The sequence below is a fragment of the Silurus meridionalis genome, chromosome 13, assembly GCF_014805685.1.
Source record: "Silurus meridionalis isolate SWU-2019-XX chromosome 13, ASM1480568v1, whole genome shotgun sequence".
Taxonomy (NCBI): domain Eukaryota; kingdom Metazoa; phylum Chordata; class Actinopteri; order Siluriformes; family Siluridae; genus Silurus; species Silurus meridionalis.
In genome coordinates, this window is record NC_060896.1 from 4,512,347 (window position 1) to 4,530,380 (window position 18,034).

At 40.1% G+C, this 18,034-nt stretch overlaps 2 protein-coding genes across 2 annotated transcripts in view; one reads left to right on the forward strand and one right to left on the reverse strand.

Annotated features, from left to right (window-relative positions):
* On the reverse strand, positions 1-17,388 carry ulk3 (unc-51 like kinase 3). The gene is made up of 18 exons (XM_046864140.1): positions 17,270-17,388; positions 16,328-16,400; positions 15,939-16,067; positions 14,666-14,806; positions 13,546-13,666; positions 13,265-13,360; positions 12,609-12,752; positions 11,671-11,753; positions 11,140-11,295; positions 10,069-10,174; positions 9,398-9,438; positions 8,549-8,651; positions 8,281-8,345; positions 8,108-8,186; positions 4,436-4,476; positions 2,300-2,347; positions 1,458-1,521; positions 1-648 (listed from the first exon to the last, which is right to left on the reverse strand). The coding sequence occupies exons 3-18, from the start codon at positions 16,035-16,037 to the stop codon at positions 632-634; spliced, it is 1,404 nt and encodes a 467-aa protein (XP_046720096.1). The 5' UTR covers positions 16,038-16,067; positions 16,328-16,400; positions 17,270-17,388; the 3' UTR covers positions 1-631.
* Positions 17,283-18,034, forward strand: part of tars3 (threonyl-tRNA synthetase 3) — a 19,064-nt gene continuing 18,312 nt past the window's right edge. The window contains exons 1-2 of the mRNA XM_046864139.1: positions 17,283-17,594; positions 17,849-17,941. Coding sequence (XP_046720095.1) covers positions 17,283-17,594; positions 17,849-17,941 — 405 coding nt within the window. The remainder of the gene's footprint in view (positions 17,595-17,848; positions 17,942-18,034) is intronic.

Sequence of the window (18,034 nt, forward strand, 5' to 3'; positions counted from 1 at the left end):
TTTGCAGAAAGATTTATTTATTTCAATCATTCAATAAATAATTACAGCAAAAAAATATATATATAAAAAAAAGCCTCAACAAGAAGCACCTTCAACATTTTGTGAGCTTCACGTCAGTCTTTTTCTGCTGCATCACAAGTCTGGTGGTGTGTGAGGGGCAGAAAAAAAAAAAAAAACAGTACAGAACTCGATGTGTGGCAGCACAAAATAAATGTATGTGCAAGAAGAAAAGAGATAACCACAAAGTTTCACACAGAGAGTTGATTATGTGGAAGAGCTGCGGTGAACCAAGCAGATTCGGGGAAAGTGGAGGGTGGGAGCGGTTTATGTGTGTGTATGTGTGTGTGCAAAGCAATACAGTGTGAATGGGAAAAAAATGATGCAACAATTCTGTCAAGCAGATGCAGACATCTTTCATTTTTGAATGTTAGGATATTTAGAATTCCCTGTGCTCCAGATTAGAGGAAGAAAAAAAAAATCACATACAGTACATGTCTGCCTTCGTGCGGTTTGAGGGCGGAGTCAGTCAGTCTCGCGGGGATTCAATCAGATCGCCTCGGATCCCAAGTGTACCCATCATGGCTCCGATCTGGTCACATGATGTGACTGGTGAGTCTGAAGGTTTCCATGGCTACTGCAGGCAACAGGCTGTAAGATCAAAACAACAACAAAAAAGAGACATTATGGCAAAGCATTATGGTTCTTCACAAGTTCTTGTGCACAGCCTTTATGGTGTTAGGGTCTGTGGAATCAAACTTGACCTCGTATTGCACACCATATACTCATTCTCAAATCTTATTAGTGAGAGGGCATCAATTAATTAATTAATTAATTAATTAATCTTCTAGAAGAGCAGCTTTGATTATGCATCGGTCTAATTCTAATCGGCACAAAATTCCATACTAATGACAAGCTAATAAAAAAACGCAGTTTTGAAAGAAGTCTCCAGTGTCAGTCCTTTTGAAAATTCGGTTGTTCAACAGGAAAACCTGCATTTTCTGTCCTAATTACTGTAATTATCTGTAAAGTATAAACGCTTACAGCTGCTATAATGCAAGCGATAACAGGAACTCATTACATGTAGCTCTAAGCAGATAAAAAGTAGTGTGTCGAGATAGAGGTGTAACTCCCCTTTATCTCGATAATGGTACGCCCCAAAGTGTTTTACTCAATATTTAATTACGTAACCGTTAATATAGAAATATTAATGAATTAATATGATTGTGCAATTTTTTTCATTGCACAATGAACAACATGCTGGAAAAGTCTTTGCATTCATTTACATTTGATTTAAATTCAAGTGAATTTATTTAGAAGCTAAACAGCTTTTGGGCTTTCAGTTTATATAGGCTGCTAAAACTAAAGATTTAATGCCAATGGACAAAATTGAAACAAAAATATTATAAAGCATCAGCAATTTCAGCAACTAATCTGTTGTAAATGTGGTGTGCACTTACACATTCGCACAGAGTCAGCAACAGGATCTTTATCCAACGAGACATCTGTCTGGGTTTCTCGGATCTACACACACACACACACACACACACACACACACACACACACACACACACATCAGTGATCTAACTCCAGCTCTTGGCCTATTGTTCAGTTAGTAATGTTAAAGCACATTTTTTTAGTAATAGTGGGTTTTTATAGACATGAGATTAAATACACTACATGGACAAGTATTGGGAAACCTGATTTTTCCAGACACATTTTTCCAAAGCCAGCTCCATGAAGATATTCATTACATCTTGATTGGCCTGCTATTGAGCTCTAACTTCAACACCTTTAGGATTATTGTGAACGCTGTCTGCACACCAGGCCTCCTCACCTCACCTACATCAGTACCTGACTTTACTAACACACTTTTTAACCACAAATATCCAACAATCACACTTCAAAATCTAGTGGAACATCATCTCAGAAAAGTGGAGGTTATTATAACAGTTAATGGGGGACTTCATGTCCCTCATTTTTGTGGCACAAAAACAACGTAATTTTTAATTAGTATCTCTGACTATTCTAACATAACTGCAAAATATCTCTACTATCGAATATTGCACTCCAAAATCCCATCCCAAGTTCTAACTGTAAATGGGGATGAAATGTGGAAAGGGATGTTCGATTTTACGGTCGGATTTTACACAAACGTTTGTCCATATAGTGTAGATATGAATTAAGAGCTGTGTTTTTTTTACAGAATGACAATAAAACAGTAGAGGAATGAAAGAACTAAATTTGATTTGGACTTTCCATTCAGAAATCATTGCAGACAATTGAAGCCAGCAAACTTTACCTTGATCTTTTTTTTAAGGTACTCGGCTCTACTCATCAAACTCTTAATCTGCAAAATAAAACAGGATGTTAAAAAAAAACATTAAAATAGCGACCTTATGCCATAGCGATAACGCAGACAAAGACAAAGCGAAGGAAAAAGTGCTTGTTTGAGTGTTTCAGGAAGTGGTGGGTCTTCATTCGTCGCTTTCAAGACTCCGCTGTACAGACATCTAGGGAAAGTTCATTCCACCACCTCGGTGCCAGAACAGAGAAGAGCCTTGAGGTATACTTACCTCTTACCCTGAGAGAAGGTGGTACCAGTCGAGCAGTGCTGGATGATCTCATATAGCGTGGTGCATTGTGAGGAGTGTTGAGGTCTCCAAGGTGAGAAGGTGCTGGTCCATTTTCAGCTTTATAGATAAACATTAGTGTTTTGAATCTGATGCGTTGCAGCTACCGGAGGCCAGTGGAGGGTGGTGGGTTGATGTTTGAGAACTTGGGCAGGATGAACATCTGCGTTTCGGATCATTTGCAGTGGACGAATAGAGTTCTGAGGTAGACTGCCAGCAGAGTGATGCAGTAGTCCAGTCTTTAAATAACAAGAGACTGAACAAGCACCTAAACAGCCTGTTGTGGATAAAAATGCTTGAAACCTTGTAGAGAAGGAACCGACAAGAGCCAGTCACGTTTGCAACATGTAAGGAAAAGGACAGTTGATTGTCCAAGGTTACCCCAAGGTTGTGAGTGGTGGCTGAAGAGGAGATCCTGACCTGAAGATGGATCACCTGGGATGACCAGCACTTCAGTTTTACTGGGGTTGAGTTTTTTTCCTATATCAGCATGCTCTAATGTCTACCATACTTCATAATACCGCAATTTATAAGCCAGCAGGTTTTATACATCCAAAACTTTCCATCTTTCCAGGATCTTCTTAGTGAAGATCTTCCACTGAGAAGATAATTTTTTCGAAGAGAAACTTTAAACATAAACCTAACTGTATTAGCAGTAGTCATCTTTTGGCTCTTCTTGATTTCTAAAGATTTTTCTAAAAAAAAAAACAAAAAAAACATGGCTACTGTGGGAAAACGTCATGATTTGTGAGAATGTTGACACGATTACTATGAGGACATTTCGTCCTTTTCGGTGGAGAAAGAAAGCGAGAGGGATGGGGGGGAGATCGGAGCGGAGGAGCCGCTTTGGGTTAACGTGGCCACATCTGAATTTATTTAAGGTCTCATAAAACTTCAGATGGGAACACTCGGAAAGCCACGCTCTCTTTCATCATCCTTTGTTCCCTTTCTCCCTCGTATTCTCTCTCTGTACGAAGCTTCTGTGTTGAACAGAAACGTGTTTGTGTTGGATTTCGCAGTCTCCAAACCAAGACACAATCAAACTAATGAAACTTTGTTGCCTCCTGGCTCCAGTCTCATAACAAATAAAGTGAAGCTAATAACTAGTGCGGGTCCTACGACATCTAAACAAACACATGCTAATGTTCTGGGTCGGAGCTGCGTGGTGCTGCGTCAAGGCGTCGTATACTAACGCACTAACCAGCCATTTTAATAGGAACACCTTCAACTGTGCATGTTTATGAAGTTATCCAATTAGCCAATTATGCAGCACAGGAATAAGAGAAAACGTGATCACACTGATATTAACTACAGCATTGGTGCAGGTGTCAAATGGGTTGGTTTGGAGATTTCAGAATCTACAGCTCTGGCACTTTCACACACAACAATCTATTTTTTACAATATATAAATCTTCAGTTAATTGGATATGATTTGGAAAGACACACACCTGTCTATAGAAGGTCCCATAGTTAACAGTGCATGTCAGACTGTAGACCTATGAGACAGGATTGTATCGAAGCACAGATCTGGGGAAAGGAACAGAATGTTTCTGCAGCATTGAAGGTCCCAATGAGCACAGTGGCCTCCATCATCCGTGAAAATGGAAGAAGTTTGAAACCATCAGGACCCGAGATCCATTCTGAAGTTTGAACTCTAAACAAAGCTCTTGAACTGTAACATTGTGCTGCTGCAGCATGATTTCCTGCTTAAGTAACTCCATGTGAGCATGTGTACAGGTGTTCCTATTAAAGTAACCGCTGGATGTATCACATCATATGATAGATATACACACATCTTCGCTTACCTCGTTGTGAAGCAGCTCTTTCCGGCGTCCTTGAGGCTCGGCTGCACACACGAAACGAAACATGGAGAAAAAGAAAACAAAAACAGATTTCCAGTTATTAACTTTGTACTTATTTTGAAGATTTTCCTTTTAAACAACTTATTTTCCCACGTTAATTATATTTTAAGCTCGTTTTAAGTACCTCGGCCGCTTCAAACGACTTTTCACGAGCAGATTAATGATGAAACTTTCCTTCAAAATGAGTCATTTGATTCACTCGAACACAAACGATTCCAAACCTGCGTTGCGTGAAATATTAAAGTGTTCCGTGACACGGTGTGACATCATTTAATGCAATTTTGTCACATATCTTTTAAAGCTTTCATTCTCCTCTTAATTGTTACCAGTGTTAACAAGGTTTGGGATCCATCGCGGTCGTATTTAAAAAGCTGCAGCGTCGACTGATTCCAAATCACTGCTGCCAACATTTTTGCTTGAATTATTCCTCTGTAATTCTGTGGGTTTGGGTGGTCTCAGGGTGCTGTGCAGCTCATTTTGTGCTCTGGGCCGTTGGCTGAAGCTCAGCGTACACTCAGAGATAACAGTTTTCATTTGTTTCCAGTATTTAATAACAGTGTGAGTGGAGGAGAGTGGAGCTGAATGGGATCCAGATGGCAGAGCAGCGGTACCACACACGCTGCCCTGGCACTGCTACGGCCTCAATCCCTCCATACCACTCTCACACACATCTGCTTTTCAACTTTCTCTCATAACTCTCACCCCCCCACCACACACACACACACACACACACATTCCCTTTCTGAATCTTTCTATTTAACCTCGTTTCTCCTGCACTTTCTTTACTCCTCTCTTCATTTTTCCCTCTTTGCTCTGCACTTTGTCTCACTCTTACTTCGTGTTTCTTTCGTTCTCCGGTTCCTGGTTTTATCATTGCGTTCTTCCTCCAGCTGTCGTTACTTTTAGATCCAAGCATGAGGTCATCAGCCAGAGTCTACACTATTAATAACAGCCTGGCTGCACACATCGAGCCAGGAAATTAATCAATCTTCCTGACAATGTGAACATTTAAAGCAAAAAGTGAAGGTTATATGGATTGCTCTGGAATGGGGTGGGGGGTTTACTGACCAATCCCAAACTCACACACAATGGTACACTTCATACAATCAGTCAGGTCCAAATAGATCCAAATATGGCCAAAATGACACATTTGAACTCAACGGACAACCTAAGAGAATAATATAAAGAAATAAGCTTTGGAGTGGTCAGTGTGTGAATCATCAGCTGAACATCTGTCAGCTCAGGTCTTATGCACTTCATCTGTGGTTAGTGATCCCCTAAAAATTAGTGGTTTAACAAGAAAACACAAAAAGATAGGGCCTAACATTAAACTTTAAACAAAACATTTTTTATAATTTCTCACAATACCCACAGGATCAACAGGGAAATTTCCTAAGAAAGAATTTTAATGACTCCAGCCGTTTCTTCCTGGTCTTTTTGCATGCCTTTTTGCGCACGTTCGGATTCCAAGTCAGGAACTGCAAAATGTTTAGTGATTTTATGCACAGTGACGTAAAAACAGACCGATGATAAAACTTTCCGCTGGCGTCTTGACTGTTGTCATGATCCACGTCTCCAAACTCAGAAACCTTACATTCCAAAGATTTTTAATCTAGAAAATCTCAAAGAAGCCACACAGAGCTGTCGCTGTATTATTCTGTGTTTTTCTATTTAAGAGCCACTTTTTAAGTGTTTTAGTTTCATTTCACTAAACATCATTTCCACAGTGGTGACAGTTTCAGCTCACTATTAATATGAGTGTTAAACAAACATTCCTCGAAGGTTTCTTTAGTTGAGGCGAGAGTTAGAAAAGACCAAGCGAATGTGATACCGGAGTGAAAGCTACTGATGGGGAAAAAAAGGGGAAAACGGAAGCAGTCTTTAATAAAAAAATATCACTATGAATTTATGGCCAGATGCAATTTGACATTGGATGATAGACGGATAAATAGACAGACAGACAAACAAATGTATAGATAGATAGATAGATAGATAGATAGATAGATAGATAGATAGATAGATAGATAGATAGATAGATAGATAGATAGATAGATAGATAGATAGATAGATAGATAGATAGATAGATAGATAGATAGATAGGCGATAGACAGACAGGCAGACAGACAGACAGATGATAGACAGACAGGCAGACAGATGATAGACAATAGACAGACAGACAGACAGACACACAGACAATAGACAGATAGATAGATAGATAGATAGATAGATAGATAGATAGATAGATAGATAGATAGATAGATAGACAGATAGATAGACAGACAGACAGCTGATAGACAGACAGACAGACAGATAGATAGATAGATAGATAGATAGACAGACAGACAGACAGACAGACAGACAGACAGACAGACAGATATATATAGACAGAAAGACAAGGCAGGCAGACAGATGATAGACAATAGACAGACAGACAGACAGACAGACAGACAATAGATAGATAGATAGATAGATAGATAGATAGATAGATAGATAGATAGACAGACAGACAGACAGACAGACAGACAGACAGACAGACAGACAGACAGATATATATAGACAGAAAGACAAGGCAGGCAGACAGATGATAGACAATAGACAGACAGACAGACAGACAGACAGACAGACAGACAGATAGATAGATAGATAGATAGATAGATAGATAGATAGATAGATAGATAGATAGATAGATAGATGAATAGATAGATAGATAGATAGATAGATAGATAGATAGATAGATAGATAGATAGATAGATAGATAGATAGATAGATAGACAGACAGACAGACAGACAGATGATAGACAGACAGGCAGACAGATGATAGACAATAGACAGACAGACAGACAGACACACAGACAATAGACAGATAGATAGATAGATAGATAGATAGATAGATAGATAGATGATAGATAGATAGACAGACAGATAGATAGATAGATAGATAGATAGATAGATAGACAGACAGACAGACAGACAGATAGATAGATAGATAGATAGACAGACAGACAGACAGACAGACAGACAGACAGACAGACAGATATATATAGACAGAAAGACAAGGCAGGCAGACAGATGATAGACAATAGACAGACAGACAGACAGACAGACAGACAGACAGACAGACAGACAGATAGATAGATAGATAGATAGATAGATAGATAGATAGATAGATAGATAGATAGATAGATAGATAGATAGATAGATAGATAGACAGACAGACAGACAGACAGATATATATAGACAGAAAGACAAAAGGTTGGAGGGTTTCCAAAAAAACCTATCAAAGATTAAACATACCTAAAAAAAACCCTATTTAATAACTGAGACACAATATTAGTTCAGTTAGTCACATGGTGCTAAAGTGCCTCCATTTGTTTATGTACATTTTTGATGCGCCATCAAAATCATGACTTTGATACTGCTTTGACCGATTTGATTAGCTCTGTGCAGTAAATTAACCGAATCTAATTTAAAACTTCTTTCAATTATCTCCTGTCTGGTGCTTGACTTTGGTCTCTGTTTTCCAAATGGCAACAGTAAAACCCTGCATAGACGTGGCTTAGGAGACGTCAGTTCTACAGGTACATCATTGTGAGTTACAGAAAGTGAGGTTCTTACCAGCCAGAGCCAAGAGCAGTTCTCCCAAACTCTGCTGATACATATCCAGCGTTTCGAAGTCCTCCATTCCACTCGCCTCCTGTACCAAACAACAGGTTCGACGTACAGTGCTTATAATGTGCAACAACAGAGATCGAACGATGTGTAATAACCAAACACAAACAGAGCAGAACCTTCGCTACAGCAGTGGCGGCTAAATCCAGTGCAGCGAGTAAGCGTGGCTGATCCCGGGACATTTCTGGCAGGGAGAATAAAGAAAGTCAAACCCATGACCTGTGAAACATACTTACTAAAGCAATTTAATGTTCACTCCAAGATGAGAAGAGATTTTCCACATCAGCTTCAGTTCAGACATCACTGATTCCAGACATTTGTGTTTATTATGAGGTCAGTGTGTGTGTTTTTGTTTTTGTTGTAGTGGGTAGATGAAATATTATTTACCTCTCAATATATCGCGGGCTGACTGCGTGTTCTCAAAGCTGATTTTGTTGTCTGAAGCCACCAGAGCTTTGAGTTCTTCAGCTCGAGACACATACTGGTTGACCTATGAGAAAATTTGTAAAAGAACAATCTTTTGTTAACCTCCGACCGACATAAACATGGTTCACTTAAACATGAAAACAAATAAAACCTGCTACGTTACGAAGCTTTAACTTATATTTCCTCCCCAATTTGATCACGTGATAAATTCCCATTTAACTCACAGATGCCATCAACTCACAATTTCATAAAGGATTTCACAAATCAATCCATCAATCAATCCCACGTTCTAAGCAGTATCATTGGTGGAAAATCCCACCTTTTGATTAGCTTATTTTCAGAGTAACTAACTATCTCCGACTTCGCCAAAAGTTTGTGGACCCCTAACCAAAAAATTGGTATGTCCTTTTTGAACAACCAATTCCACATTTAGTCCCTACTTGCTGTTACAGTGACCTCCACTCTTCCAGGAAGATGTTCCACTAGATTGTGGAGTGTGTTTGTGGGTATTTGTGTGAGATTTATTCAGCCACAAGGTGGCTGATGTAGGTGAGGTGAGGAGGCCTGGGGTGCTGTCATCAATTACATTCATCCCAAAGGTGTTCAATAAGGTTGAGGTCAGATATCTATAGTAGGAGATCCTCCACTCCAACCCATGTAAAGCACATTGTGATGCTGGAACAGGTTTAAGTCTCCAAGGGAATATTTCATGCTAATGCAACCAAAAGTATGGGGAAGAACCACACATGGCTGGAAAAGTCAGATGTTCCAATACTTTTGTCCATATAATGCACATGATGTTTTACTCACCTTTTGTCTCAGGGCCTCTTTCCTTTGCCTGTCTGTTTCATCTGAGGAAAGAAAAATGTATCTGAATCAATCAAAGATATAAAAATCAGCCTGATTACAAAAGCAGTGTTTCAGCAGGTTTCCTCCTTCACATGTTACTAAATAATCATATAATTTTCAGTGTTAATAAAGCTTTCATATTAATCATATTTACATGATTATACAAATCCCAGCAGGATGTTTACAGACCAACATGAGTGAGGATTTTACCCAAAAAATTGAACACCAAGTCCATTTCTCTGTCATTATATAGACCATATGGACAAAAGTACTTGGACTCCTGACTTTTCCAGGACAAGCGAGCTCCATGAAGATCTACTTCACATGGGTGGAAATGGAAGATCTCCTGCTATTGAGCTCTGAACCTCAACACCTCACCTACATCAGTACCTGTGTTCAACACCCTTGTGACTGAGTAAACAAAATGTCCACAATCACACTCCAAAATCTAGTGGAACATCTTCCCAGAAGAGTGGAGGTTATTATAACAGGAATGTACCAATCTTACGGTAAGGTGTCCACAGATTTTTGTACATATGGTATAGAATGTAAAGAAAATTTTTGTTGAGATTTTGAATATATTTCCTTATCATGTGTGTGTGTGTGTGTGTGTGTGTGTGTGTGTGTCTCACAGTGAATAGCAGGCACAAAGTGCTCCAGTGCGCTACAGTAGAGAGTCAGAGCGTCAGCCATCTCCCCCTCCTGATCCTTCTGCACCGCCCGCAGGACCAGCTCCTTCTGAGGGAAGCACAGAAGAAGAGAGGACTGATGTTGTGTTTAGCATGCTGGCACCGCTCGCATCCAACGAGCGCTCGCTCACGCAGGCGTGCATGGATTTAATCACAGGGCTCGTATTTACACTGAGCTGCAAACGTATAAGCAAACAAGACAAACACAGGTCGTTAAAAACGCCATGATCCTTCGCCAGACTTGTTCGAGGTGCTCCGAGATCCAAGTGAGGCAGCCTCTGGTTCAAACAAAAACCCCCCGGGATCGTGTTAACGACCTGCAGAAGAGCCAACAGAAGGACTGCGGGTGGAGGAAATGCTTTACAAACACACACATACATTTAATTTTTCTTTCAGAGGTTCTCACTTACACACACACACACACACACACACACACACACACACACACGTGCGCTCACATGGCAGTCTCTGAATACACACACAGGCTAAAATAAACAATTAATCTAATACTAGTTGAATGTTTTAGAAGCCTGATATGTTCTATTGAAACATGCTTTTGTTTTGCATTTTAATCGAAATTTGATCTAATAAATAAACAAACAAACAAACAAAAAGTTGCTGAAATTTATCTTTTTATACATGCTTTTTCTGGACGTTATCTAACGGCTCTTTTGATAAATGCAAGGAAAGTGATAGCTGTGATTAAAACTCTGGGTTATTGATTGGATGGTTGAGGTTTCAAGCCCCGGTATCACCAAGCAGCCACTTTTGGGGCCCTTGAGCAAGGCCCTTAACCCACTGTGCTCCAGAGGTGCTGTATATATATATATATATATATATATATATATATATATATATATATATATATATATATATATATATATATATAGTTAGGAAGCTGGAGCACAGCCTGTGGAAGTATAGCATTCTAGAATAAAGTGATTGAAATGACATTTTTATCTTTCACACTCACACACTCTCACACTCTCACACACTTACACACAGCAGTCTCACCGCTTTGTCTAGACTCTCGGCACTGGCCATGTGTTCCAGGTCCACAAAAGGGTGCAGAAAAAACTCGTCAAATGAGATGCGTGAGACTGGATCTCTGTCCAGCAGCCTGAGTAACAAATCCCGGCAGTCTCGAGATACTCTGGCACCGGCTGGTAGCTAAACACCACACACACACACACACACACACACACACACACACACACACACACATTGGAACACCCATCAATCTCAATCTTTTTTTTTATACTAAAGAAAAACAATCTGCTTTGTCTCAGCGATACACAATACAATAAATCTGCACCGCTGCACTATCCAATGTGTCCATCCAGACGTCCAAACCAGTGCTTCCAGCATCTGTTCTGCTTCACTGCAGACCTTAATGCTTTAATATACTGAACCCTAACGACTAAACAGGCCCCATGCTTTTCTCTGGGTTCAATTAAGGCGAGCACGGCACATCGCTAGACCTCGCGGCTGACGTTTAACGCTTTTCAGGCTCTGTATATAGCAGTGAAGATCTTTTCATCTCACCTCGATGGGTTTATCGCTGCGGATTTTCTCCTCCAGTTCAGCGAAAGAGCGAGAAGCAAACGGCGCACGGCCGAATAAAGCCTCTGAAACACACAAACAGATTCTACCAAGCGCATGTATTTTATTCCGCACTACCACATACTACGTATTGATACCGAACTCTTCACATAGTAACAGATAACAAATTTTCTTAATGCTCATACTCCAATCCTCAATTCTGATTGGTCGGAAAAAAAAAGTGTGCATTCACTTTCTAGAACAGCAGTCAGCAGCAATGACCGCAGTTTCTGCTACCGGTGGACACTCTAAACAAACGTTTTTTTAAAAACGTTACATCATGCGATTTGCTTAAATTCAACGTTTACAGAACGACTCTCCAGTTCCAGAGCTTTGCAAACATCTGGACGCATCTGGACGTGATTTGACATGCTGCATTTTTAATTATTAATATTTTTTTTTGCTGAGGACTCTTTCAAACTGCTTTAATGTAAATGATAACACAAACTACACCGGTTGATGTTTTACAATCTTAAATGTAACGTGCTGTTCTTCCATGATTAGAAAATCGTTGGGAGATTTCAGGACATGCCGCAATTCCATAACGATCAAAACCATCCTGTTTACTTCAGACATAATTTGCAACAGAATATGTGGTGATGATTACAATGAAATTTTTAATGAAATTAAAGCAGACAAAAAAAATGAGAAAAAACACGGAGAAAAAAAAAAAAAAAAAAAAGGAATTTAGTTTTCCATCGGAAACTTTTTTTTTCCCTGTCCTGCACGGATGCTCTTTAGCACTAATCAGATCAGTCTGCATGGCTGATTGTGCTTTTTGTTGATGCTTCCCGCAATTCCAGTCTAATTACAGGAAAACTTTTGCAATCCAAATCGAAAAAAAAGAAGAAGAAGAAAACCATGGCCCGAAGCCGTCTCACCATACAGGATGACCCCGACGGACCAGAGGTCGACTCTGGCGTCGTACTGCCGCCGACACACGATTTCCGGAGCCATGTAGAGAGGAGAACCTCTCAGAGAGCTCTGCTCATCCCACGGAGACATGTACTGAGCAAACCCGAAATCTACACACACGTTGAGAGATAAGAGGGAGAGATAACAATGATGGTGAAAGAGAATGTGATAAGTAAGGACAAGCTTCGGTCATGGGTGTTGCTTTGAGATTTGCTGATTAACCTCCATAAAACATTCACTTTCCTTCTAAAACTTCTAGTCTACTATAATCCAAGAGGATGTCGAGTCCTCAGGTTGATTAGTGGCTATGATCTTATGAGTTCTTAGGAGTTCTTGATCTTATGTTTTCTTACGAGTTAATGCCATGGAATATTGATTCTCGATATCTATCTTTTTTCCAGCATCCGTTTGCATGAGTATTAATGGGAGTCAATGGAAAATATCGCTGCAATGTTGTTATATTTATGACTGGAAAAATTTCATTTTACCACTGACGTCATTTTATAATAAATCTGGTTCAGAAGCATGAATCCTCTAAATTTCTATAATCCTTAACAAAAAAACTAATTTTAAGTAATTAATGATCAGTTTGTAACTGATTCTCACTTATAATCTCATGTACCTGCTAGTTTCAGCACATTGCCACTCAGCAAGATGTTCTGGGGCTTCAGGTCCAGATGAGAGATGTTCCTCTCATGGAGGAACTTCAGCGCACAAGCTGGACTCGTAATTAAAAACAGACAAAAACAGACTTACATTAACCGGGAGCTCAAGTTAGACTCCAAGTTAAACCAGAACAACAGCACCATCTGCTGGACAAATCCTTTAAAAAACACTTAGCTATTCCAAGCTGTTTATTTTTGTAATTGCACTTGCATGAGCGGGTTTACACTCTATCCTTACCCATCTGCTGCAGGAAAAGCCGTGCCACTCGCTCTGGGAGAATCCGCCTGCTCCGGATAAAGCGTGACAGATCTCCACCGGAACACCACTCCAGAATGAGGTAGATGTTCTCATTGTCCCACTGCAACACAAACACACAACTTTTACATGTACTGATCAGGCATAACATTATGACCACCTGCCTAATATTGTGTTGATCCCCTTTTGTTGCTAAAATAGTCGTGACCAATCGATCATTAACAGCATGAACTTCTTCAGCAGTTTAAGCTACAGGAGCTCGTCTGTTAGATCGGACCACATGCCCCAGCCTTCGCTCCCCACGTGTGTCAATGAGCCTCGTCCGCCCACGACCCTGTCGCCGGATCAGCATAAAAATGCATAAAATTGTTTAGTGGTTAAGGCTCTGGGTTACTGATCAGAAGGTCGAGGGTGTTATCGTCAAGTTGCCACTCTTGGGGCCCTTGAGCAAGGCCCTTAACTCTATGTGCTCCAGAGGTGCTCCATCATGGCTGACATAAGCAGCTCTGCCATTCTGTTACCACACTGAGCTCATACCAGAATAATGATCAAAATTAAATTAGTGGCACATCATCATGTCCTGCAGCTGTGATCTGGGTCTGGTTCTGCCACCCAACTTAACAAACGTTAACTTCAGAGACTATTTAAGTCAGCAGACCGCATCATCATTAACCAAACCTGCCCTTTCTCCAGGACCTCTACATGTCCTGTCGTAAGAGAGGCTGGGAAAATTGAGAAGGACCCCCAAAGCCCTGCATACAGTCTGTTCAAACTCCATCTCTCTTTGCAGACTGATCAAAACAAGAACTTCCAGACTCCATAATATGTTGTCATTACAATGGACACAAATTCCAGACACAAATTCCTGGTGTTTTCCCGCATACTCGGCCAATAATGTGGATTCTGATTCTGATTGACAGCTAAAATGAACAGAACTGGTCATGTTCAGGTAACAGGCCTCTCACAAGAGCTGTTGTCTCGTCCCACATCATCAGATTTGCGATAAAAAACGTCAACGCGTAAACCGTACATCACCAGACTGTGCTGGATATCAATCACCATAAAACACTCGGTTCTACCAGAAAGTGTTTTCTGTCTCCACCTGGAAGTCTTTAAGCTGCACGATATGCGGATGGCGCACGGTTTTCAGGATCTCAATCTCCGTCAGAAGGTTCTCCATCGACGATTTGTTCAGGCTCTTCTTGCTGACCACCTTCACGGCCACGGCTTCTCTGTTGTCCGTCTAAACCAACAAAAACAACACAATCTTATTCAGGTTTCAGGCCAGTTTGAGGTGAAGGTAATAATAGTGTAACCAGAGAACGTGTAGGCCGACACCATAATCACACAAAGCACACATGGATGATCTATGTCCTATGTAGAGCTTTCTAAACCTGTTCCTGAACTTCACTTTAGTGATCTGATGCTATAACCTGGTGGTGTTCCATTTATATACAATCCTGAATGAATGGTGACAAAAAATATGTAATTCTTAACCACCATTAACTACGATTAATACAATTCACAAACTTCATGTGCTTTGTTTTGCATTTGTGCATCATGTTTCATGTGCCGTGAAGAGATCTGGTATCAGTTCTGAATTTTACACCAGGAGAATAAACACCTACTTTATTCTTGAAAAACTCTTGTTTCTGATCTCATAGTATTTGACCAGTAGGTGGCATAATTAATAATCTAATTACTTAAGTTCCTTCTGATTTCTAACACATGGCCTTTTCACAAACAGGCCTTTTGTAGTGCAAAAAAAAAAAATAAAAATAAAAGCAGATGTTCTTTTCCTGTTCTGTCTATAGGAAGACACAGCTCTGCCTCTGCCATGTTAATCTGTGTTCTATGTGACTCTTAGGACACGCCTCGGTCTCCGTAGTATTCTGATGCATCCTATTCATGTAGCAGCAGTGGTGCTGAGAGAACGTGCTATCTATCTATCTATCTATCTATCTATCTATCTATCTATCTATCTATCTATCTATCTATCTATCTATCTATCTATCTAAACAGTTATGCCAATGTGTATATATCTATTGAAACAGTCCTTGGTCCATCCATCCATCCATCCATCCATCCAGCTATTTGACCATTTATATCTATCTATCTATCTATCTATCTATCTATCTATCTATCTATCTATCTATCTATCTACATGAACAGTTATACCTATGTCTATCTATCTATCTATCTATCTATCTATCTATCTATCTATCTATCTATCTATCTATCTATACATGTATACATATGTCTGACTGTCTGTACAGTTATACCTGTGTGTACACAAAGCCCTCAGCCATGTAAAGTGTGTAATGCAGTAGTTGATGGACTCTGAGAGATCAGAGCATGTCATGTGATCTTCTCACCTTCCTGTAGGCTTTATAAACTGTAGCGTAAGTGCCACTGCCGAGTTTCTCAGTGAGCAGAAAGTCCGCGAGCCTCGGCGGGGCAAAGCTCGAGGCCATGTTACCCCTGCGCGTGACATCCAATCCTTCCTACAGGAAGAGAGAGTCAAAAACATGTCTTAGTTCCATGCCCAATAGTCCACACACAGATGGAATGACTCAGCAGGAGGGCAGGACAGGTTCATCAGGTGCTACGCGGAACTGGTTCCGTTTTCTCTCCTATCAAAGGGAGAACCTGCAGTTATTTCTTTCCCCTTGGAATTGATCAGCACCTGTAACTCAACGCCAAGACTGCTTTCTATTAATCCAAAACACCTCAAATAAACATATATTTGCGTTCCTCTTCTTACCTTATCTCATGTGTGCAGTCACAGGGGATCTATAAGGAGGACCTGCCCAGTGTTTTGCTCCCGGACATGCCTGCTGTCAGGAAAAAACGAAAGCAAGCGGATCAAAACAGTAAAATACTGACACCTGTGGGTGAGATTGGGTATTGTCGGAAATATATATTTCATGTATTTTTTTAATTGCTATTATCAAACATTAAAATCAATGCTCAGTAAAATACATAATGTATGGATGTTTTATATTATTATATACCAACTAATAACATTTTATGCCGCGTTCGGAATTTATATTTTGTTATTTTTTAGTTGTGGTGTACTTACAAAAAATGTCCACAGGATAGCGCCGCCGTGACGTCACGCGAGTGGCGGAAATGAATATACAATATTTATAAAACAAATTTTCATTGGTTTTAATAGTCGTAACATTCTGAATATAAAAATGTTAATTAGATCAATTTTTTGAACGTGTATTAAACTGGATTGAAAACGGCGTTCAAGTTGTTTTGTCATCCAACTTCCGGTATTAGTAAAACATATTTAAGTATATAATAATAATAATAAAAATAGTAATAATAATTATAACGATAATAATAATAGTAATAATCATCATAATAATTATAAGCTTTATTTTACATCGCGCCTTTAAAAGCCCTTTCCAAGCATTAAAACAAGAAATAAAAATATATATAACTATCTATATATAGTTTAATAAAAGTATGCTATAAATACTTTATATATTTAAATTTGCGTGATAAGTTTATGCACACGCATTTTATACATACGCATTTTATTCGGATTTATACATCCACAATTAATGTGTAAAATGCGCTGAATTACCCACGATGTCCACCAGATGTCGCTGTTTCACTTTTTCCATTATAATTATTAAAATAGCCCTCGGTTGGGTCCAAAAAAAAAAAAAAAACTCCCTCCAGGCGGTCTTACCGGGTCTTTAAACATGGCGGAGCACGTGGCCGGACGTTTGGCCGCCCAGGAACAGCAAATCGAGGCGCTAAGCGAGGAGATCCGGCGCCTCCGGGACGGACTCGGCGGCGGCGGCGGCGGGTGCTGCTTGAGCGGCGGGCTCGCGAGCGGCTCCGACGAGCTCGATGATCTGCGGAGCGAGAACGAGAAGCTCCGGTACCGGCTCGTGCACCTGCGACGTTCTCTCCGGGACGAACTGGAGCTCGAGACGAAGGACCGGGCCGGCGCGCGCACAGGCCGCGAGACGCACGAGAGAGAAACGCCGAAAGTGAAGGCACCCCAGAAGGTTCGTGTGATGATGATGATGACGATGACTAATTATTCTTCATTATTATTACTAGTGGTGGTGGTAGTAGTAGTAGTAATGACGTCACCACACATGATGCAAATATTTCAATTTTTTTGCACAATGCACGTCCTTTGTCCCTGTTAGACTTTTCCTACAATCATCTGATACAGAATACAAATAATATATACACAATCATTGATGGTGTTTAAAATCTGTGCCATATATTTCCATTTCTGCCATGCACACACCAGCGAACCGAACCCTCGAAGCCTCCAGAGGTCCAAAATACATCAGAGAAGAGCAAGAAGAAAGAGAAACCCAAAGCACAAGCAGGAACAGGGGAGGTATTTCAGAGTTTTTCTGTTCTCTTCTCATTATTCATCAATATATCTGACACAAAGGCAGTACATGATGCACTGCTGGAGATCTGTTGCACC

Bases quoted from the DNA above. Each gene is read 5' to 3' on its own strand.
- ulk3 (XM_046864140.1), bottom strand. From the start codon at position 16,037: ATGGCCTCGAGCTTTGCCCCGCCGAGGCTCGCGGACTTTCTGCTCACT. The intron at 13,361-13,545 runs GTAAGGATAGAG...TTACGAGTCCAG, and splicing joins GCTTTTCCTGCAGCAGATGG to CTTGTGCGCTGAAGTTCCTC. The intron at 4,477-8,107 runs GTAAGAACCTCA...TCGTGTGTGCAG, and splicing joins ACTGCTCTTGGCTCTGGCTG to CCGAGCCTCAAGGACGCCGG.